At 49.4% G+C, this 22,756-nt stretch overlaps 1 protein-coding gene across 3 annotated transcripts in view; it reads left to right on the top strand.

The window, feature by feature from the left end:
* Window positions 1-22,756, top strand: part of RBM6 (RNA binding motif protein 6) — a 75,873-nt gene that overhangs the window by 4,331 nt on the left and 48,786 nt on the right. For all 3 annotated transcript variants that reach the window (XM_075939554.1, XM_075939552.1, XM_075939553.1), the window contains exons 2-5: window positions 8,911-9,022; window positions 10,675-11,971; window positions 12,609-12,698; window positions 13,729-13,798. In XM_075939554.1, coding sequence (XP_075795669.1) covers window positions 8,979-9,022; window positions 10,675-11,971; window positions 12,609-12,698; window positions 13,729-13,798 — 1,501 coding nt within the window. In that variant the 5' untranslated portion in view covers window positions 8,911-8,978. The remainder of the gene's footprint in view (window positions 1-8,910; window positions 9,023-10,674; window positions 11,972-12,608; window positions 12,699-13,728; window positions 13,799-22,756) is intronic.

Raw genomic sequence — 22,756 nt, 5'->3', positions numbered from 1 at the left:
TAGATCTTGGATTGCATTTAAACTCAAAAAGTGATCTCGTGCTTAGAAAGGTTGGAGACCCCTGGCCTAGTGGATGTGAGTAAGGGGAAGGCTATAGTTTTGGTATATATCTTGATTTCTTGATGGCTTATTACAATGAGTCTCATGATATTTTCATAATGAAACTAGGATGTTGTGGTCTAGATGAAGTTGTTATAAGGTGGGTACACAACCAGTTGGAAGACTGTACTGAAAGGACACTTATCAATGGTTCGCTGTCAGACTGGGAGGCTGTATCGATTGGAGGCTTGCAGGCATGTGTTCTGGGTTTGCTACTGTACAGTATTTTCATGAATGATTCGGACAGTAGAGTGGAGAGTAGGCTTATACGATTTGCAGACGATACCAAGGCAGTCGAGGTTCCAAGTACTTTGGAAGACATTCAAATGGATCCTGACAAACTGGAGAATTAATCTAAAATAAACAAGATGACATTCAGTAAACACAAGTATAGAATAGTACACTTAGGCAATGTTTATGCTGCAAACCTTACAGCGGCACTCCTGCAACACTGTAAGGTCTCCTGTGTAGCTGCTCTATGCTTGTGGGAGAGTATTCTGTTGACCTAGCATTGTCTACACCAATGCTAATGTTGGTGAAACTTTTATGTTGGTCAGGAGTGTGGGTTTTTCACACCCTTGACTGGCAAAAGTGCCATTGTAGACAAAGCATTAGGAAGAAAATCTCAAATGCACAACTACAAACTGGGTAATAACTGGGTAGGCAGTACTACTTCAGACAAGGGTCAGGTAGTTATAGTGCCCTGCCAGCTCTGGCTACATTTCAAAGGTGGACGCGCCGCGGAGAGTATGAGGCCAGCGGGGGACTCCAGCATTCCCCTGCTGGCCTGCTCCCTGCGGCGCTTCTGCTTTTGAAATGTTGCAGGTTCCCCGCTGTGCCCCTGTCCCCTCCCTGTGAAGACGGTCCTGGAGGAAACCTGCTTTTAAACTGGCTCCCCCCAGCGCTGGCTCCTGCTCCCACCCCCTCCTCCCCGCTGCCTCTTTCTGATAGAGGCAGCAAGTGGGGGGGAGCAACTAGTCGAGTCACTAGTCGACTATCTGATAAGCTTATGCTTACCAGATAGTCGACTAGGCGCTTAAATCCCTATTGCACACCAAGTTATGCCAGACCAAGCCTTTGTCTTGATTCAGAAACAGTACACCCGCTGCTGTTTTTCTTCTTGTAAATTTCCATATAGAGTTTGCAGTCTTTGCCCTGGCTCTCTCACACATAGCCCTAGGATACACAAATAGCCGTGTTCCTTACTTCTGCCTGAAACAAACATTTTTGCAGTATGTCACCACCTCCTGGTGATCTGCCTTCACTGCAGGATGCTAAGAACATAATGAATGTAGATGGGCCTTCCCTGTTAGCCACACGTATGCACTGCAAGGGTTAAGGTGCTCTTGGTGGAGAGCTCACATGCTGCTTTGGTGAAGTAGTGGGCAGATAGCCGACCAAACGATCCCTGTAAAACCCTGTGTGCCCCTTATGCCTTCTGCCAGTTGGGACCAAGGGGCCCCGCGGTCACAAGCATGTTGAGAAGTGTCAAGGTATTTTTTTCTTTTCTGGTCAGGCCTCTGTTGGAGTTTTACGTCCAGTTTTGGTTTCCACACTTTAGGAAAGATGTGGACAAACTGGAGAGAGTCCAGAAGAGCAACAAGAAAGATAAAAAATTAGAATATCCAGTCTTAGGAACACTTTCGAGAAGCGGCAAGGAGTCCTGTGGCACCTTATAGACTAACCAAAGTGTTGGAGCATAAGCTTTCGTGGGCAGATACATCTGATGAAGTGGGTCTGCCCACGAAAGCTCATGCTCCAACACTTTGGTTAGTCTATAAGGTGCCACAGGACTCCTCGCCGCTTTTGCAGATTCGACTAACACGGCTACCTCTCTGATACTCGACTTTCAAGAAGAGTATACTTAGTCTTGAGAGAGTAGGCTAAATGGGGGGACTTGAAAACATGCTTTGCGCATGAGAGATACTATGAAGAAAGTAGTCTTCTGAAAGAGAAATATAGTAAAACTCCAGTTGGTCGGCATCCAGTGGTCCGGCATTCCCGATAGTCCGGCACCAACTGGAACCCGGAAGTGCTCTGGTTAGCTGGACAATCAGAGCTGCTCTGCCCCCAGCTTCCCCAAGTCCACTGCTGGTCAGTTTCAGTAGCGGTGGACTTGGGGAAGCCCGGGGCGGAGCAGCTGGGGTGCTGCTGGGTTGGTCCCGCAGCGCCGCCTCTCACATGAACCCTGTGCAGGATGGCCAGCTTTTGCCCTCAGCTGCTCCCAGGTCCTGGTTAATCTGTACCTGGCAAGCATCGCCCGGTAAGGGTAATGCTTAGTGGGTAACCTAGTCTACAGTTGTGCAGTTCAAGTCTCTACTGGTGTCTGGAGTAAACTGGTATATGGGAAGCAGGAGCCTGAGATCTTTTTGGCTAGGAGAAGGGGAAGGAAGCTGGTGATAGTCTCCAGCCTTCTTCTGTGATGTATTGTGAGTTGGGGGAGTGGTGCCTAGACTGGTCGTAAGGGGGCTGACACAAGGGGATTCTGGAGAGGCAAGATAGGGGAGATGGTATAGAGTGAGGGGGACTTGAAGGACACGGACCTTGCATGTGGCAAAGGGAACATGTGGGAGGCATAACAAGCCCCTGCCCCAGTGGAGGTGGAAGACGAGGGGTACCCAGGTCCTGGGTGGGGGGAGAATAGGGGATCCTGGTATGATCTAAACAAGCAGCATGCAGTGTAACCCTCTAGTTTCCCTTGAGTCGACTTTCCCAGGTTAAAGCGGAGGTTCTGGCGCTTAGTTCTACAGCGGCAGGCGAATTACGTCCTTGTGGAATAAGTGGGATTCTGTTCATAAATCCTCTCAGAAGAGGATGGATTGGTGGGGCTTGGTTCTGCCAGTGAAACTTGTAAAACCAGAGACTTTTTGAAAAGTGCCTGTTCGCCACTTGCATGTCAGCTGGACTCCAACCCTGCCACAGCCATGCAAAATCTACTGCTGGGGAGGAGCAGTTTAATCATCAGGCGTAGGGCTTTGGTGGGCATGAGTACAGGGAAGTAATGTCACCATTCCCTGCTGGTATCGCAGTGTTTGCAAACAAAGTTTCTAAGTAGGAGACTAGATTTTGATTGGACATATTCACATCAGTCTTCTTGTTGACACAAAGCAGTTATCAGTGAAAGCGCTTGGAGATTATGGAGGAGAATGAAGAGGGAGAAGGGGGAGAAGAGAACAAAAATGGGGAGGTTCAAATTACATCAGGAGTTACAGGAGGGGGTAGAAGTAGGGCAAAAAGACATGGGCCCCCAGGGTAGAATCACTACAGTTCCTGGTGATGAGACGGTTCTTGTCAGCGCCTTTTGAGTGCGTGGAAGATGAGCCAGGCACCTGAAAGAATGATGGTACCCTTCAGTGTAGTGCATAATGCAGGGCAAGGAGGAGTGCAGCACGCAGGGCCGTAAATTCAGGATCCTTTTAATACTGGCAGGCACCAGTAAATAGATCCTCTTCTGCCTGCCCCTGCTTGGGGAGTCTTGCCCACGTGTTCAGGATTCAGCTGATCTTCATATTTGGGGTTGGGAAGGAATTTTCCTCCAGGGTAGATTGGCAGAAACCCTGGAGGTTTTTCGCCTTCCTCTGTAGCATGGGGCACAGATCACTTGCTGGAGGATTCGCTGCATCTTGGGGTTTTCACACCATCATTTGAGGATTTCAGTATCTGAGATATAGGTGAGAGGATTATTCCAGGAGTGGGTGGGTGAGATTCTGTGGCCTGCGTTGTGCAGGGGGTCAGACTACATGATCATAATGGTCCCTTCTGACCTTAGAGTCTATGAGATCCTCAGGACTGCTCTTTGCCCACAGCTCTGCAGAGCTTTGCAGAGCTTGTGTGCAAAAAGTAGATTCGCCGTTGCATTTGTAAATCCGGTGCAGCCAACATTAGAGAGAAAATTGACGGTCACAAGTTGTATAGTTTTACTTTGCTGTTTGCCTCTGCCTGGCTAGGTGACTTGAGAGGAGAAGCAGAGGCAGACCAAGACAGAAGGGATCAGTTTAAACATATAGAACTTTATAAGGGAAAATGGAAAGGTTGCTCCAGGAGGACAGTATAGAACACTGCCAAATACTTACTGTTTAGAATAATAAAATATCGGTTACCAGTATGTTAACCTTTGTGAGCCCATGCATGCTACTCGTCCTGACTTTGTGCAGTTTATACCAAACGCTCTGTTGTTAACCAGAGCAAAAGCAACGACACAGAATATTGTTGAGTAACATTAGAGAATAATTAATTTTCCTTTCTTCCTGTAAGTCCAGCTTCTCTCTTACATGGCTTTTTTGATCATTTCCTTTTCGTTTCCTCCCATGTGTCTAGATTTTATTTTCCTCCATTGCCCTTCTGGAACAGTTTTTGCTCCCATGCCCAGGTCTATTTTTTTTGCCGCTTCTCCTTATTTTCCTTTTTGCATCTCAGCCGCTACTCTTATCCTCCTGTTCCTTTTATTTTATCACCTCACCTATGACCCCAGCTGCAGTTCATCCGCTAGCCTAGCATGTGTGTTCTTGTGTCTCAGCTTTCTTCCGGTTCTGAGCTCGTTCGCTGAAATGCTCTTTTGTTGGCTCTCTGCCCCCATCAGCATTCTGTGCCACTGCATCATAGTTTTAGTGGGTGCTAGTGCCAGTGTCAGGGTTACTACACCAGCGGCAACTCTCTCAAGCACTGAGGGAGTTTCATAGGGCTTTCCCCAGGGATTAGAATTAGGCGGGGGGGTATTTGAATTTACGCCTCTTGCCCCAAGCCTCCTCCCCAAGTCATGTGGCCCAGGGGACTAGAGGGGGTCTGGCCCTGGCAGCACAGGTTGCTCCCCTGTATTCACCAGCACTGGCGGGATGGTAGCGGAGCAACATCACTCCACTTCCTGTTGGTGGGTCCAAGGGGCGGTCCCACCCCCTCCCTTAATTGATGAAGCTGGGGGAGCAGAGCCATGTTGCTCCACTTCCCCCTGTGTCCACTGGTGAGTGCGGGATGGTCCTGACCCTTCTAGATCCCGGGCTAAGTAGAGCCTCTGGTCTCATGCCCTTCCCACTCTCAGCTTGGGAGGAGGGTGTCACGTGCCTCCTTGGCCCACCCTCTCATGTCGCCCCTGCTGCTGCAGGTGTATTTTTGGCCTTTCTCCCACTTCGGTGAGTGTGTGCTGTTCCACCCTAGGTGGCTGTCATTGGCTTGCTTTGCCTCGACGCCCTTGTGCAGTGCTGACGAGCAATTCAGCTCTCTCAGGCTGTTGAGACTGCTCGCCAGGTGTGTCCGTGTCACTCCCACCTCGTGTGTCCTTGAAGTGAGGTTTCAGACATGTGATAATTAACAGCTTTAGGTCAGATCCACAGCTAGCCATCCGCTGGATAATGGACAACTCCTCCATGTCCTTCAGGCTGGAAATGATCCCATGCCCAGTATCAGCTTTGTTCCTCTCCTGCTGCTGTGGTCTGCTCCTCTAGTTGTCTCTCTAGTGCTGGAATCCCGTGGGAATAAGCAGTTCCTCTCCTGTTCTCCTTTGGGAGTGCCTTCTTCTGCCCCTGCTGGGTATGCAGCACTGGAAGTACGTCAGCCAGGAGATTGCACCTGCTCTCTGCCCTTAGTACCACCGTCTGTGATGACTCCTCCCAATGACCCTCTGACTTTTCTCTCTTTGGGGAGTGATTGTCATTCGCGCTGTTTCCATTAACACTGATCTCCTCTGGTCTTTCCCATTTTGAAACCAGGACTTGATGGCTCATCCAAAGCGGAACCCTCTTCATTTACGCTGGAGGGTTGGTTCCACGTTCTCCTCCTGTGGTTGATCAGGAGCTTGCGATACATCCTCTGTAGTCACGTGTCCCTTTTTCCAATCTTTGGCTTCCTGCTTTCGCCAGTCCGTCTGTCCAGAAAAAGACTGCTGTGCGTTCACAGACCAGGCTTGTGATCAGGGTGAGGAAGATGCTGGTGGTACTTATGTCAGGACTTCATAGAATACTGGGACTGGAAGGGACCTCGAGAGGTCATCGAATCGAGTCCAGTCCCCTGCCCTCATGGCAGGACCAAATACTGTCTAGTCCATCCCTGATAGACATTTATCTAACCTACTCTGAAATATCTCCAGAGACGGGGATTCCACAACCTCCCTGGGCAATGTATTCCAGTGCTTGACCACTCTGACAGTTAGGAACTTTTTCCTAATGTCCAACCTAAACCTCCCTTGCTGCAGTTTAAGCCCATTGCTTCTTGTTCTATCCTTAGAGGCCAAGATGAACAAGCTTTCTCCCTCCTCCTCATGACACCCCTTTAGATACCTGAAAACTGCTATCATGTCCCCTCTCAATCTTCTCTTTTCTAAACTAAACAAACCCAATTCTTTCAGCCTTCCTTCATAGGTCATGTTCTCTGGACCTTTCATCATTCTTGTTGCTCTTCTCTGGACCCTCTCCAATTTCTCCACATCTTTCTTGAAACGTGGTGCCCAGAACTCGACACAATTCTCCAACTGAGGCCTAACCATAGAGTAGAGCGGAAGCGGAAGAATGACTTCTCATGTCTTGCTCACAACACACCTGTTAATGCATCCCAGAATCATGTTTGCTTTTTTTGCAACAGCATCATACTGTTGTCTCATATGTAGTTTGTGGTCCACTATAACCCCTAGATCCCTTTCTGCCGTACTCCTTCCCAGACAGTCACTTCCCATTGTGTATGTGTGAAACTGATTGTTCCTTCCTAAGTGGAGCACTTTGCATTTGTCCTTATTAAACTTCATCCTGTTTACCTCAGACCATTTCTCCAATTTGTCCAGATCATTTTGAATTATAACCCTGTCCTCCAGAGCAGTCGCAACCCCTCCCCGCTTGGTGGTATCTGCAAACTTAATAAGCGTACTTTCTATGCCAATATCTAAATCGTTGATGAAAATATTGAACAGAACCGGTCCCAAAACAGACCCCTGCGGAACCCCACTTGTTATACCTTTCCAGCAGGATTGTGAATCATTAATAACTACTCTCTAAGTATGGTTATCCAGCCAGTTATGCACCCACCTTATAGTAGCCCCATCTAAATTGTATTTGCCTAGTTTATTGATAAGGATATCATGCGAGACCATATCAAACGCCTTACTAAAGACTAGGTATACCACATCCACCGCTTCTCCTTTATCCTATCAAAGAAAGCTATTAGATTCGTTTGACATGATTTGTTCTTTACAAATCCATGCTGGCTGTTCCCTATCACCTTTCCACCTTCCAATTGTTTACAGATGATTTCCTTAATTACTTGCTCCATTATCTTCCCTGGCACAGAAGTTAAACTAACTGGTCTGTAGTTTCCTGGGTTGTTCTTATTTCCCTTTTTATAAATGGGCACTATATTTGCCCATTTCCAGTCTTCTGGAATCTCTCCTGTCTCCCATGATTTTCCAAAGATGATAGCTAGAGGCTCAGATACCTCCTCTATCAGCTCCTTGAGTATTCTAGGATGCATTTCATCAGGCTCTGCATTTCACCAGACTTCTCCTGGTCTTCTCCACAAGTCCTATGAGGGTTTCTTTGGCAGACACCTTTCTTCTTCCACTATCAATGTTTCCCAAGGTGATGCTGGCAATCAGACCAAAAAAGGAATTTTACAAGTGAGCATAAAATTGGGCGGGACGGACGGGACGGACACGAAGCTGCTGTGGATGATGTTCTTGTAGCTTCTGGAAAAAAGGTTCCGAGCAAATTGTTCCTGTGATCAGTTATATCCTTCCTGATTAGAACCGCTCACAAGTGTGGTGCCTATGTAACCAGTGTTTGTGTCTAATCCAAGCGCCTTTCGGAGGCACAGTAAACATGATAGGCTAGGAGTTATCAACCCATTGCAGGCAAAGAGCCAAAATATTTGTGCATATAGTGCAAAGAGCTGAGGGGGGGAAGTTAAGGCTTTCCCCCCCCCCCAAAAAAAAGCCCCCAGCCACGTTTGGTTGAAAAGAAAGAAGAAAAAAAAGGACTGCCTCTTTAAGAAATGCGATTACAGACTTTTTGACCACATAAGGCACCTCCTAGCCGCCGCCATCTTGAAAACGTCGGGCAGCTCCCCTGCCCCAGTGAGCACAGGGAGGCGGGGGCTGTTTTCAGGGGCGCAGGGGTTCTTCACGGGCTGTGCTTTGGGGGGAGGGAGAGAGCCACATGTGGCTCACGAGCCGTGGTTTGGCCATGGCTGTGATAGACCATTTGAATGGAAGTGTTTCCGTACATAGTTAGCCAAGAGATTCTTCCAGAAATTGTGTCTCTGTTAAACATTGATCTTTCTCTCACAATTCTGTTGATTTGTAGATCTTGAGTGTTTTCTCCTTTCTAAGTGGAATGTGACTGGTACATCAGACAACACAGTAGGTGGGAAGTGTGGTGTTAGCAACAAAAGCTTAAATGACTATCCCAGGCCCTTCTGACAGTCTGATTTAAAACATGTTAAATCATTTGGGACCTATACATTTAGGTTGCATTTCTGTGTATTTGCACTGAACATATTGCCTATAGCCACATGTGCCTGTTTGGCCGGATGAGTGTGACTAGTTCAGAACTGGTTGGACACTATGGGCGTAGAGATATTCCAAGTTTGTTTAAACTGTGGTTAGGTGATATTTTTCTTAGATGCCTAGGCAGGTTGTGGAATCTCCATCACTGGAGATGTTTAAGAGCAGGTTAGACAGACACCTGTCAGGGATGTTCTAGACGGTGTTTGGCCTTCCTGGGAAGCCAGGGAATTGGACGTGATGACCTCTTGAGGTCCCTTCCAGTTATGGTGTTCTTGATTCTATGATTTGTCTGTGTCTACTGTCTTATTGTCATGCTATTTCCACCGTAGGTTCTGCTGCCTGTCATTGTTTGTGGAAGGAATTTATCCATCTTTGGAAGCCCAACAGACAGGGAAAGATGTGGGGAGACCCCCGGCCGGCCAACAGAATGGGCCCTTTTCGGTAAGGATTTGGAGTTTGTACTTTAAGGTTGTTCTTACATGAAATGTTCATAGCAGTAGGGGTTATATAGGGTTCCCTTCTCTTTGCTGTTTGCCATTACTTACTGCACATCTTGCTATTGTGAAACTATATTTTTGTGTGAGCTGTATGACCACTGTAGAGCTACTCTCAGTGACTCTCACCGCCCGTTTTCTAGCCACTCATAACAGGAGCCCTGCAAACCCATGGCTGTCTGCCTTGTATCTAAGAGTATCTGCATCCACGGATGAGAATGCCGATATCCGCAGTGGCTCGCTGTGGGCAGGTGGCAGCTCCAGTCCCATAGGACGTGCCACGGACGGGTGTGCTTCAACCCGCCTTCCTCTTCCCCCCGTTTAATCAGTTAACTGCTTAAACTTAACCTTTATCTGGTTAACCAATGAAACGGGATTTTACAGGACCATTTACCTTGTCCTTGTTAACTTGCTTCCTGGTGTCCCTCTGCCTGAATCTGCGGAATGTACTTCCTCACAAGAGAAATGTATCCCACAGGCTGCTGAGGTAATGGGGATATTTCTGCTGTTTGAGTCAGTTACAGGTAGATCACCAAGAAATCATTTCTACCCTTATATGCTTTTATATACGAATAACTGCCTGGTTTTATTTTACCCCCAAACAAGTACTGTTCAGGCTAGTTCTGGATGAGTGTGCTTTACAGGTGGTTTTTTTCCAGTTAAAAATTAACCAAGATCACTCTTTCATAAGTTGGGGGAATTTTTTCCCCCTTGGCTCAAGTTACAATCATTGTTGTGTATGATTGCTTTCATAGGCGACTTGAGTAAATTCAGATGTCCTCTCTCAGGTCCGTGGGGGAGGTTCTGTCACTGTGAACTGTAAGGTGAACTCCATTTGCTAGGGTTGCCAAAGAGGAGATGTCTGCTGCTTTATTAGGGCTTGGGAATGTTCTTTAAAGAGTCTTGCTCTTTCTGCTCCCCCCCCCCCCCCCCAGTTTCTTAAAAATGTAGGTTAGTCAGACTTGGCTAAAATGAGGCCGATTGCTCTATCCCCATGAAGCCTGTTGGTTGTGAAGCTATGGCTTGGCTTTAGCACCATAAATTAGGCACCATTGCTGGGAAACGCGTTTGATGCCACCAGCAAGTGCCATAGTTTTGAACACTTGACCTGCTCCTAGGAACCTCTGAGCTCTCCCAAACTTTCACTGACCTGAGTGTGACTGAGGGGTGCTCAGCATCATGCAGTGTCATCTCTGCTGCTGCATAGCATACTGATGGAGAGGGCTAGGGAACCTCCATCTCCGACAATTTAGTCAGTTAGCCACTCGTAACAGTGCTAAGGGAACCAAAGCAAAACCGGATCCCTGTAGCTTGGGGCTAGTGATGCTTAGCCTCACCCGAGCTCTCCAGCTGTGTCATGCAGGGCCATGTGGATTGCTACCATCATTAACCCATTGATATTGCAGGTTTTCCTTGGTGAGTGCTTCTGGGAATTGTGGTGGAATGGGAGCACGCACGTTTGCTTTTTCACACCTGTCGTATGCTGCCTCAGCTCACTACCAAACACCAGTGCCTTCTGTGGCTCTTAGAGAAGAGTGTGCTTCTGTGTAGACTGCAGACTCTAAGCACTTATGAATAACACTGTCTTTATTTCTACAGTGGGAGCCAAGAAGAAAGGTTTGCTCCTGGGTGGAACAGGGAATACCCTCCTTCCCTTGATAATCTTGCTCAAGAAAGACACTCTGGCAACTTCTCTGGCAGAGAATCGCTTCCTTTTGATATCTCAGGCCTCCTCAACCCTCAGTTTGCCAACAGAGAGGAAGCGTCTTTCACCTATGGAGCTAGAGACGGACCACGGAGTGATTTCAGAGGTGGGGAGGGTCATCATGATTTCAGGGGCAGAGACTTCCCGCCTTCTGACTTTCAGAACAGAGATGATTCACAGTTGGACTTCAGGGGCCGGGAACCCCCCTCCTCAGAGTTTAGGGGCCGGGAGATGTACTCTGGAGATTTCCAAGATCGGGAGGGACCGTCTATGGACTTCCGGGGTGGGGATGCTCCTTCGATGGATTATAGAAATAGGGAGGCAAATCGTATCGGCTACCGGGACAGGGAAGCGCATACCATGGATTATAGAGGCAGAGAGGACCCCCCACCAGATTTCAGGAGTAGGGGCTCATTTGATCTAGACTTTAGAGGCAGAGAGGGAGCCCATTCAGACTTCAGGCCGAGGGACATGCCCGAGTCACACTATAGGGGCAGGGAGCATTCCTATTCGGATTTTAGAAACAGGGATGTACCTGATTTGGACTTCAGGGGCATGAATACCTCTGATCTGGACTTTAGGAACAGGCAAACTCCACCTTCCGATTTCAGAAATCGACACAAGCCTCGCTCCGATCAGGATTTTAGGGGCAGAGACATGGCTGCTTCTGTGGACTTCACAGACAGGGAGATGCCCCCTGTGGATCAGAATCTTGTAGATTTCAGGCGCACTCAGTCTACTGCTCCTTCAGCAGACAGCGAGCGACCTGCCTTAAGCACCACGAGAGAAGAGTCTGCACTAGACAGATCTCCCTTTGGCGTCCAGAAAGGAGAGTTTCAGCATTCAGAGCCGAGAGCCAGAGAAGGAGAGTCCCTTGGAGTGGGTCTTGAAATGAAGTCTTCGCTAGATTTCCAGAATAGCCGTGGGCCTCTTCAAGACCGAGATGAGCCGCCGCAGAGCTTTGCAAACCAGCAGCAGCTTTCTGGCACTGAACATCAAAGATCAGATCCTAGTCTTATGTTAAAGGGGGAAGGTGGCCTGGATTTCCTCGGCAGACAAGATACTGATTACAGAAGCATTGAGTACAGAGATGTAGATCACCGGCTACCGGGCGGTCGGCTGTTTGATTATGAGCATGGCAAATCCTTCACAGAAGGAAAACCCAGCAGAGAACCTAGGCAGGATCTTCAGGTATGTGGTTTTGTAAAAACTTGGAGTGAGCCAAAGTGTGAGGGAAAAAGGGGGACAGGGCAGTGAAGGATATTTCCATCCATATCCTAGGGGAAGCACTCCTAGCCCGATGTACCTACCTTCCCCAAATGCCTCCTCCTCTAATTTTTTACCTTGCTCATTCCCTCTCCACCACCTGTGTAACTTAAGTCCAAGTTAACACAGAAATAAGTAATTCCAGCTACTTTTTAAACATTCCAAATCTCTCCTGCTTTTGGGAACATAACAAAACTGTATGTGAGTTTGTTTCACTTTTCTTTAAAATATTTTGGAGCTCATGATTTTTCCAGGACTTGGGTCTCCTCTTAGCAGTGACCGAGAGCTGCTCTGAATAATGCAGCAAGTAGGCAAGTGCTTACTGGGAGTAGACTGAAATGACTAAATTTGTTTATGGAATCCAAGTGCATTTGAAACAGCTCCAAGCTTGAACGGTCACAACCAGCTAACCCAGCTGCCCATCCCTAAAACATTCTGTGGCTGGGAACGGTTGCTGGAGCCATGCTGTTTATGAATTGTGCCCTGATTTATTTTGTTACTGTTTTGTGTCTTGTGGACGAGTGTGTCTCCATTGTAAAATAATCTTGATTCTGAACTCAAGGACCAAGATTACAGGACCTGCCCCAAAGATGTGAAACCCAGCAAGCTCATTCGGCTAGGAGGAGTGCCGGAAACTGCCACAAAAGATGATGTAAGTGTGCGTGTGGGGGTGGGTGGTTGTGTGTTTGACCTCACCAAAGTTTATCAACATTTATAGCAAAAGAATGTAACATCCCAAATGTCCTGAGCAGGTCCCAGTGTGGTCTGAAGAACTAGCGAGATTTGTAATCAGGGAAGAAGAGCAAGATTTCTTTTTTAAACAAAAAATATAAGTAATTGCCCATTGAAAATGCATTTCAGGCCTTCTGTGTGCAAGAGATGGGCAGGGTGCTGTGACACCAGCTCGTGATTTTTTTTCCACATGGAAATCCAAGGTGATCAGTGTTACGTTTGACTGGGGTGGAGACTTCTGCTGCAAGTGATGTAGAAGTGATGTTCTTGTGCTCTCATTGGTGGGGGAATGAAGCTCGTGTCACCTTAGCCTGGCTGGTGGGACTGAGCCTTTTCACTTGCTTTATATTCCTATATTACCTCCTCTGCATCTATCGGGGAGGCACAGAAACAGTGTCTTACGGAGACCAGAAAGACTTCTCCTGCTCCACTACAGAAAGCCCACACTGATTGCTAGCCGTTCTTGGGGGGGGGGGGGGGGGTAGGAGTTATTTCCCCAGAGCTGCAGTAGGCAGCCCCAGGGCTTATCCCCTGACAGTTCCAGACAGTGGCTTGTCGCAGTGTTGCGCTCCTAGGTAGAGCGGTAGTTCAGCAGTGATCAGACTTCTTGGGAATTGTGCCTGAGAACTCACGTAAGGAACTCGCTGCTGTGAGATAGCGGGGCGTTCGAGGAAGTAAAGGCTTGACCAACCTCAAAGGTGACTAGCAGCCATTGGTTGTAGTGGTAATTAATGTCCAGAGAAAAGACACGACTCAGTAAGAAGCAAAGCTTGTGACTGGAGAGGTGGTGAGAAGACTATGGGAGAATGTGCCACTTCATAATGGAGTTGGGAATCCAAAAGCAACAGAAGTCTTCGGAGCATGTTGGGGAGGAAGTGGGGTAGAGGAAAAGCAGCGTTGGTCCGCTGTGGGCTTTGGAACTGATGTGGACTCTCGGCTTGCCTCTCCAGATTCTCAACGCTTTCCGAGGGCCCGACGGGACACCTGTGAAAGACTTGCGCCTAAAAGATTATAGCTCAGGTGAGAACTTTTTTCAGTGCTTCTGGTCTCTGGGGTGGGGCTATCAAAGGGCTTTTCTCAGGCTGGTGCTGTACTCATGGGTAGTATGGACTGAAAATGCCTATTGAGTCATCTAGTTCAGAGGCGCTCAAACATCATTGCACTGCGATCCCTGTCTGACAACAGCCCTAGAGGGGGACCAGAACTGGAGCCCACCTGAGCCCTGCCACCGCAGGTGGGGAGAGAGGGGGGCAGCGGCAGCGCTGAAGCTTGAGCTCTGCCACCCCAGGAAAGGGCGGGGGGGACCAAGACCAAAATCCAAGGGCTTCAACCCCAGATGAGGGGCCTGTGCCATGAGCCCTGCTGCCCAAGCCTAATACCCTTGGGCTTCAGCCCTGGGCATTAGCAAGCTTAATTCCAGCCCTGGCAACCCCACTAAAATGGTCACAATCTACTTTGGGGTCCGGCCCCACAATTTGAGAACTGCTGATCTAGTCTCTTGCTGCCTTCAAGACTGCTAAATAATTCAAGCTATAATTTACTATGGCAGAGGTTAAGCACCTGGATTACCTCTGCTCCAGCCACGAGCTGGTTGTGTGAATGACAGAAAGCAGCTAAACTGTCCGAACTCCTCAGGAACAAAACCTGTATGCACAGCAGGTAATGTTTCTTCCCAAGAGAGGTTACCTATTACGGCCTTTTCGTAGGCATTGGTCTTAGCCATGCAGTGACCGTCCTCTGGAACAACTTTGGTTTTCACTTAAATTTCACGAGGCCTTCCAACACTGACAAATGTTGCTGTTTTTGTAATCACAAACTACTGAAGTTCATCCTACCTGTGAAATATGGGTCAAAATGTATCTCCTTTTGTGTACATCCGCAAGCACCAGATTCTGGATTAGCAAGGCTGTGCTCCTATCAAAGGATGACTCACTTCATCTTTCTGGTCCCCTTTTTTATGCTTCTGATTTGTATTCACAAGACTTTGTGTTAGGCTGTCTCTTGGGAGGTGGGAAAAAGGGGCTGAAACAAGGAAGTTCAGTGGTAGGGAACGAGGGATGATTCTTGGGGATGTGGTTAGAATTACAATAGAAGGGAAAGACTGGCTACAGTGGGGAACCATCTGAAAGCACCTCTCCCTGCTCTGATGATACTGAACGGCTTCTGCTCCAAAGGGAATTTTTCATTTTACAGACCCTGAAAATGAGACTCTTGTGTTCCAGCAGGTGCTCCGGGCTACCTGCTAGGTGGTGGTAATTCCTGGGGTCAGTGCAAAAGGCATATCTTGTAAAGTGCAAGCTTTGCCCCTGGACAGCTGTCAAAGGAGTGCTCGCGCATTCCCGTGGTCCTGTGGCCCGTAGTGATGCCACCTTCTTTTGCCTCACAAGCAGAATTCACAGGGGGTCTGGGGAGTGCTTCTGCTCCCTCCCATCCTTCTCGAGTCTAATGCAGCGTTGCTGCCATCAAGCTTAGGAGAGGAATGCAGCGAAAGAACAAGTTTGGAGCATTCTGTTTGACACAGCTGGGCGAGGTAAAATCTTTTTTACCCCACCCACTTTGTGTCTTTGGTGTCCTAGGACCAACACAGCTACAGCATTGCATGGTTGTACAGACATGGCTCTGTCCAATACGCTTTCCCAGGAGCATGTTGGTGGTTCTCAGTCAAAGGTAAACTCCATTTTAGGCTTTTCTTCACAAGTCTTGCAACTCCATTCAGTTGGGATGTATAGCTAGGCTTCAGCACAGAGCTGCTCCACAGCTTCCAGGGGGCACTAGGTGTGGGATGCCCACTCCTGGTTATTCTTTGCCACCTCCACGTTTCCCCCGTCCACTGGAAATGGAATGTTCTCCTCAGTTCTCATTTCCGCATTTCTCAGGAACCGGATTTCTCTTATTGTAAAGTAGTGGCAATACTTCTGGGGGAGGGAAAGGATTGGCATCTTAAAAAGTAGCTTATGTTCTGTGGACAACTGAAAACTGTTGCTTGTCCCTGTGTCAGCTAATTTGATTGCTCAGTAACCTTACTTCTTGTTGACCTGTCTGCTGCAGTGCAGAACCGTGCATTGTCCACACAGCCATGCCTTAGACATATGCGTTGTTTTGGGATGAAAGATTTGAAAGGAAATGCAAAACAAAATCTGTTACTGCAAGTCAGGGATCTTGAAAGTTTTGTAGCTTATCGCAGCAGTAACTTTGCTTTATGTACATCTGTGACAACCGAATAACTTTGTAAAAATGTGAAAAACCTCTTTTCATGGTCAGGCCCCTAAAAAGGTGAAAGCTTCTGTAAACCCAGCTTTAAAAAACTGAGCAGAGAAAACAATGACATTTGAGCTCAACGTTCAGTTTTTCTGAAAAGTTGTCTGGATGTAGGGGCCCAGTCACAGCTGGGACTCTATTAGTGCAGGCTGTGTGTGTGCTTACATAAGCATCAAATAAAGGCAAATCATGTTGCAAATTGAATTATGGAATTAATTGCAACTCCAATCAGTTGGGCTGCATAGTTAGGGTTCAGTGGAAAGCTCTTGCCTGTCGGCTTCCAGAGGGTGGTAGGTGTGGGATGCAATGTCTGAAGCTGAATGCTGAGGCCTTAATGCCCACTCCTAGTTATTCCTGGCCCCTGGGGTGCACGTTTCCTCTGTCCACCGCAAATGGAATGTGCCCGGGCACTTTTGTGGATGCGGATACCAATTGTGTATCGGTGCAGGGCCATATCTATGAGCAGGGCTCGACAAACCGCGGCGAAATCCACTAGCCAGCTGCGCACACGTCAGACCGCACTGTGCATGCGCGCACCGCCGGTGAATGGGGCGAGTGGCTGAAATCTACTCCCCCCGGGCGAGTATATAAACCGATTTGTCGAGCCCTGTCTATGAGTACAACTTCTGTTTCAACACGTTAAGAATTATACAATATGTTGACATTACTCGTGTGTCTAATTGTATACTTCCTATTGGCAATGGAGCATGAAGAAAAGGATGGCAGCAGATATTGGGGAAGAGAAGTGGCCAATAGCTAATAACACTCAGAGTGAAATAAATGCCCCATAAATAGTGTTCAGAGTGTTTTCACAGTGAGCTTTGCTAGCTGACTTTTTTCAAGACTAGTTTAGCAAAATGTGTGTGTAGTGGTTAGTCTCTCTGAGATTAATAGCTTGGTTAATTTGTATATTTTTATAAAGATACATTTTAAAAAATGGTGTATATACATTAAGGGAGATGATTTTAATCTCTGGACTTGCTGAGCATAGAACACTGTTTCAGGCACAATGGTGCAGAATTTTGTTTATCTGTCTGTGCTTCAGGGGTATACAAACAGTAAAATAATTTTCTGCATTTACAAAAGTGGAGAAACAAGTCAAGAGAACTGGCTTAAATACTATACTGTCAGTTCACCTGACTTTAACCCCAAACCAGGGGCACTGACAGATGTGTGTTGGACACTTAGTCACAGCAGATGTGTCAGAACGTGCATGTTTGTGGTTTAAGTTGGGCAAATGTGCATGCGTACATGTTCGAGGTACCGAGAACATGTGGCCAATAGGTTTTTGTTTCACCCCCATTGTACGGTGTCTGAAGTGTTATCGGAAAGAGCACTGATTGTTGGCTTTTCCTTGGGCCGTACCTTTCTGGAGTATCAGTCTTTGCCAGCTCAATTCATGTCTTGAGAATGACTTCTGTAGTGTCTCCTCAAGAGTTACAGCCCAGTCTGCTCTGTAGTCCCTCGTTCTGGTTAGGGATATTAAATATCGGTTAACTGAATGGTCGATTAACCTCGTGAATTCTTATCGATTACTTGACTACTCTATAGTCCCCGGGCAGCCCCTGTCTGGGGGGGGAGGGGTCTGAGCTCATGGACCCGCATGAGCTGGAACTGAGCCGGGCTGTCTGCCTGCCTGGCTCCTAACACACTTTAAATACAAAGCCACAGCAGGGGTAGGTCCAGGACCCAGTGCAAGCTGGGACTGAGCTGGGCTGCTGGCCAGCCTGCTAAAAAGTGTCCTGGGGGTAGGGGGCAGGATGAGGTGGAAATGCGTGTAGTCTGTAGCATTAACCTATAAGCTTTTGCTTATCGGTGAATCAACTACACTGTTGCATCCCTAGTTTTGGTGGGACCTCTGCGCCCCGTCTGAGTGGAAGCTGAACTAAGTTGTGGGTAGGTGCTAGTGATGTGCTAATGAACAGCCTTGTGAGAAGCGGTTCTGTCATTAACTAATAGCTCCCTTTTCTCCATTCAGAATACCTTGATTCCAGTAGCCCAGCAGGGGCCAAGGTTTTCAAGGACACTTAACCTTGCGTGTTGTGTGCGGTGGAGCTTGTAATCGTGTGTGAAATGTTCCTGGACCAGTTCTGTCATGTGCTTCGCTTCTTCCATGTTACTTGCTAGAAATCTGACATGGTGCTGCCGCTGCCAGAAAAGTTTGAAACTCTTCAAGGGATGTCACAGGACCACAGCTCTCCTGCTGGTGCTTTAAAACCCAGACACAGCTCCTGCCAACCTTTTCCTTCAGTCTCTTTCTGCTTTTCTAGGTAGAATGGAACCTTAAAACGAAAAGGCTGAGAGATGCTCTTGTGTGCCCAGGACATAAAGGGTCCCTGCACGTCTGCCCTGCCCACCTTTCTTTTAGAGGGCCTTTGGCTGCCTGTTATGAATCCCGTTCCGTTTAGAAACACTGCCAAATACAAACCCATCCCACAGTTACGCATCAGAGCATGGGCTGGGCTATACACCCCCCTCAGTCTTCTGGTCAAGTGAATGGTTCCCCTGGAAGCTCCCTGCAGTGAAGAGCGTGGAGGGGTCTATCTCTCCAGCCGAGGTGCGCGTTAGGGGTGGTACCGACGGTTGGGGAAGCTGTCTAGGGGAGATGAGCCCCCAGGAGAGTTGCTGGTAGACCTGTGAGGATGTGCCAGCTCACTCGGCGAGTGCACCTGGGCAGTCAAGAGGAGTTCTTCCCAGGCTGGGAGACCCTTGCGGAGGATGGACCCAGTGGCCGAGGTGGAGAATGGAGCGCCCAGAGAGGAGTCCTGAGAAGAGGAGCTGGAGGGATCAGGTGAGCGAGGGTGGAGGCAGTGTTGCTGGAGGGAGAGGTGAGGCTGACAGCGGAATTGAAGTGATTTCTGCATAGAAGCAGGGAGACGTTGGGTGTTCAGTGAATCCCTTTTTATCCAGGAGATCCTTGCGAGCCTGTGTCAGGGTGAGGGGCAGGGCCTTTCCTGAGGGCGCTGTGGGAGCTGAGAATAGCTCTGTAATTCGGTGGTAGTGCGGGAGGGCGCTGACTAGATTTGGGTTAGAGCCCAGCGGCCTCCCAGAGAAGGATCTGAAGGCAGGCACTGCTGTGACAGACCAGTGCTGCTCCAGGCCCCTGTGTATTTGGGCTGCAAGAACTGGACAAGAAGTCATGGAAGAAGCTGGCAGGGCAGAGGGGGCACGATCTTAATCTTCAGAGTGGAGGGGGGGACGGGGACTAGAGAGGTGCCCTGCTGCCAGGAGGAGGGCCCAGCCGAGCAGCGGGCAGGACACGGAGTGCTGTGTAGGGAGCGAATGGTGTTACCAGATAATGCGCATTGTTGAAGCGTCTCTTTCCTCTCTGACAAGCGCCGTGGCGCCAGCGACCATTTCCCCTTGCTTCTTCATGGGTGCTGAACCCTTTCCCTCGGCGAGCCCTCGTAGTGACCATGGCCACGCTTTCCCACGCTGGCTCCCAGAGCTCCGCTCTGTGGGCCCGTCAGCGGGGAGTGATGCTCAGCTAGCCACTGCCCCCTGAACCGAGCCCTTGCCGGTTTGCTCTCCACAGCCCTGCCGTGGGCCCTGGGCTCCACTCCCTCCGAGCTGTACAACTTCCTTCTTCCCGGTACTTGGCCAGGGAGTTTGACTGTGCATTCGTCCCGGCGAAGCGCTGCCCCGCTGGCACCCCTGTGCTGCGTGCATTGGCTCCGGAGACAAACGGAAGGGGCTTGGCGCTCCCGGTGCAGTCTGTCCGGTATATCAGAGCAGTGGATGGGTTAGCAGCAGGAGGGGTCTGTTACGGTTTGCTGTCGGATTCTCTCCCTCGAGCCTGCTCCCCTGGGGAGATCTCATGGCTCAGGATCTAGTGGTTAATGCCTTGTCGGGGGATTTTCTGTTTCTCTCGGGCTGAGCGTCCCTGTGTCGGGGTGCAGGCCCTCCCTTTTCCTGGTCCAGGGCGCATGCCACAGGAGAGTGGCCCCGTCTAACCTGAGCCCTTAGACTGCCGCCCGTTAGATGAGCTTTCTACTGCTGCACCTCTCCCCTCCCCCTCCGACAGCTGCACGTGGCACGGCTAGCCCCCACTACCCACGTCTGCAAGCTCAGGTGTCCACGTAGTGTGGCGAGTGACGCTGACGGGCTGGGCAGTGGGGCTTGTTTGGCGGGCAGTGGAGGGCAGGATCGTATTAAACTGAAGCCTTTTGTTTCTTTTCAGGAGTGGCTCAGCGCCCGCAAGCTAACCCCCTTGAAGTGTGGATTTGTGGCCACACGGTGGTGACCTCACCCTGGAGGAGGGGTTGGTGCCAACCATACGGAGCTCGATTAGGGATAGACCCCATCAGGGCTCGTGTCTCATGGCTGGGTACGAAGGACATGCTGTGGGATGAGTTGCTGGGTCTCATCCGGTCTGTTGTGCAGAGGGGCATTTTGCCTGACGTGATCATTATACACTTAGGAGAAAAGGACGTGGCGCAGCAAGCAAGGCCGGGATTAATCAAGAGCATGAAAACGGACCTTACCACGCTGTGCTCCATGCTTCCCAAGACCAGGATTGTGTGGTCCGCTCTGCTGCCTAGGACGTGGCTGATGTCGGCTAAGCCCCCAGGAGTCGTGGAGAAGTCCAGGAAGATGATTGTTAAGGAGCTCTCCATGTTTTGCAGCATGCTTGGCATCCCTGTGTTAAGGCATGACCAGATCACGTGTTCTTCCCCAGAGCTGTTCAGCCCAGATGGTGCCCACCTGTCCGAGATTGGGGAAGGTATTTTCAACGCCAGCCTGCGAGAAGCAATTGAATCCTGTTTGTAGCCAGCTACCGTGGCCTGGAAGCATGGGTCCTTGCTGGTCAGCGGCACTGGCTCTGCTCAGGCCTTCCAGCTGGCTAGACCCTTGGCTCTTGACAAGACTTCTGCAGCAGCCTGCCTCTTGCCAGTAGGAACACATTGCCTGGCTTCTTGCCCTCCCCCTGGGAAGTAGGCAGTGGATGTTTGATTGGCTGTCCGCAGAGGCGCTTGACTGATGAGCTGCACTGTAGAGAGCGGTTCCTATAGCAGCCCTGAGATGCAGCAGCAGCCACGGCTGTCCATAGGCCTCTGTCCCAGCTTTTGGGGATACAGCTGTGCTCAGCTGACTTCTCACCTCCCCAGCACAAACTCTGGAGCTTCCTAGTCCCTCCATGAATCAGCACTCTGCCTGCACTGGCCTTGCGGACTGCCTGAGTCGCTTTCCTTCCTGGGCTAGTGCCGATCCCCCGTCCAGACGGTTTGATACGTATGAGATGATAGAGTTCAGTAGCATTTTAAATCGGGGCTCCTCTTCTGCCCCCACTTGGCCTCAGGAGCAGCTTCCAACCCTCCGATGGAGTTTTTTATTGCTAGTCCCTGCTCTTGGGTAGACTCTGGGATACTGTGTAGATACTGCTGTAATATTTTGTCCTCAATAAAGCCGCAGCGTGCAGCTTTTCAATATTGTCTCCCCCCCACCGTGTGACCCTTCCCAGCCAGGAGACGTGTTGTCCCCTTCCAAGGTCCTTGCCGCTCCAGTGGTTTTAGCTCCTCTCGGCTGAGGGGTGAAGGACGGAGGTGGGGCTGCTCAGTGCCTCCTGGGAGTGGGCCAATGCCACACGCTGTCTCCACGGGCCGGCTGGCCGCAGCCGAGGAGTAAAGGGGTTCTCATCTGTATGCTAGGGTGTCGGCCTTCACGCTTCTCCAAGTTCTTGGTGTCTCTTCTGGCATCAGTGCCTTGCTGGTGGTGCAACATTGTTGTGGTGTATTTGGAGTGTGTATGGTGCTACCCTTTCCGTACAGAGGGGGCAGTAACTTATTTTATCATTAATAAAGTAGATTTTTACCTTGCCAAGAGTTTGTGGTTTTGTATTCCCCATCTGCAGTGGTGGGCGATAGGACCGGGTTTATGTACTGCTTGATACATTGTTAACCTTCCTTTCCTCCAAAATAAGGGGAGAGCAGAACAGAAGGCAAAGGCCCAGAAAGGTAAAGGAATGGGAGGGAAGTAAAAGGGGTGCATGGAAGAAACTGGGAAGCAAGCTCTCCGGTTTTGAGGTTTGGACAAGGATTCTGTTATAACCTGTGCCATCCAGTACAAGGAAACAGTCTCTTCCGCCCCCTGTCCTTCCATCTGACTCTTCTTGGCTTTCCAGATGTCTGACTGAGTGTAGCACATCCAGTGCTAAGAGAACTCTTCCCTGCATGCTCTGAGTGCCAGTCGCACCATGGATCCTCAGCTGCTGGCATTCAGCTTGCGCTCTGCAGCTAAGATTTCCTGTTAGGGCCTGGCATGGCTGGGTAAAGACGGCTTGGTGGCTTTCCCTAACCCGTTTATTTTACGATGTAACGGTGCAGTGTGTAAGCTTTGCGGGATTGTGCTTGTAAAAGGGTGACACCTGAGCTGGCCAGAGGGGTTAGTGTGGCTTGCCATGCTGTAAATGTAAGGTCTGTGTGAGGAGCTGATAACCGCAGCGGGCTAGTACATGCCAAGGCCAGGGGCCAGGCGGGTCTTAAATTCTGAGCTGTGCCCTGCCAGTTAGCAATGTTCCCTCTTCTCTTTTCCATCCATGTGCAGAATAATTTTGTATGTGATCCAAGGCTTGTGCCAGTGTGCACCGCCATAGACACCGACAGCCTCGCCATGGGTACTCCGCTAATCGGCTGGCGGCGTTTGGCTCTCGGCCCAGTGGCTGCACCAGCACCCAGCCGAGGGGAATACCGGTGTCAGCACTGTGCGCCAAGTGTTTGGGTT

The sequence above is a fragment of the Pelodiscus sinensis genome, chromosome 11, assembly GCF_049634645.1.
Source record: "Pelodiscus sinensis isolate JC-2024 chromosome 11, ASM4963464v1, whole genome shotgun sequence".
NCBI classification, from domain to species: domain Eukaryota; kingdom Metazoa; phylum Chordata; order Testudines; family Trionychidae; genus Pelodiscus; species Pelodiscus sinensis.
The sequence above is the reverse complement of the archived record's forward strand: the minus strand, read 5'-3'. Positions and strand labels throughout refer to the sequence as shown.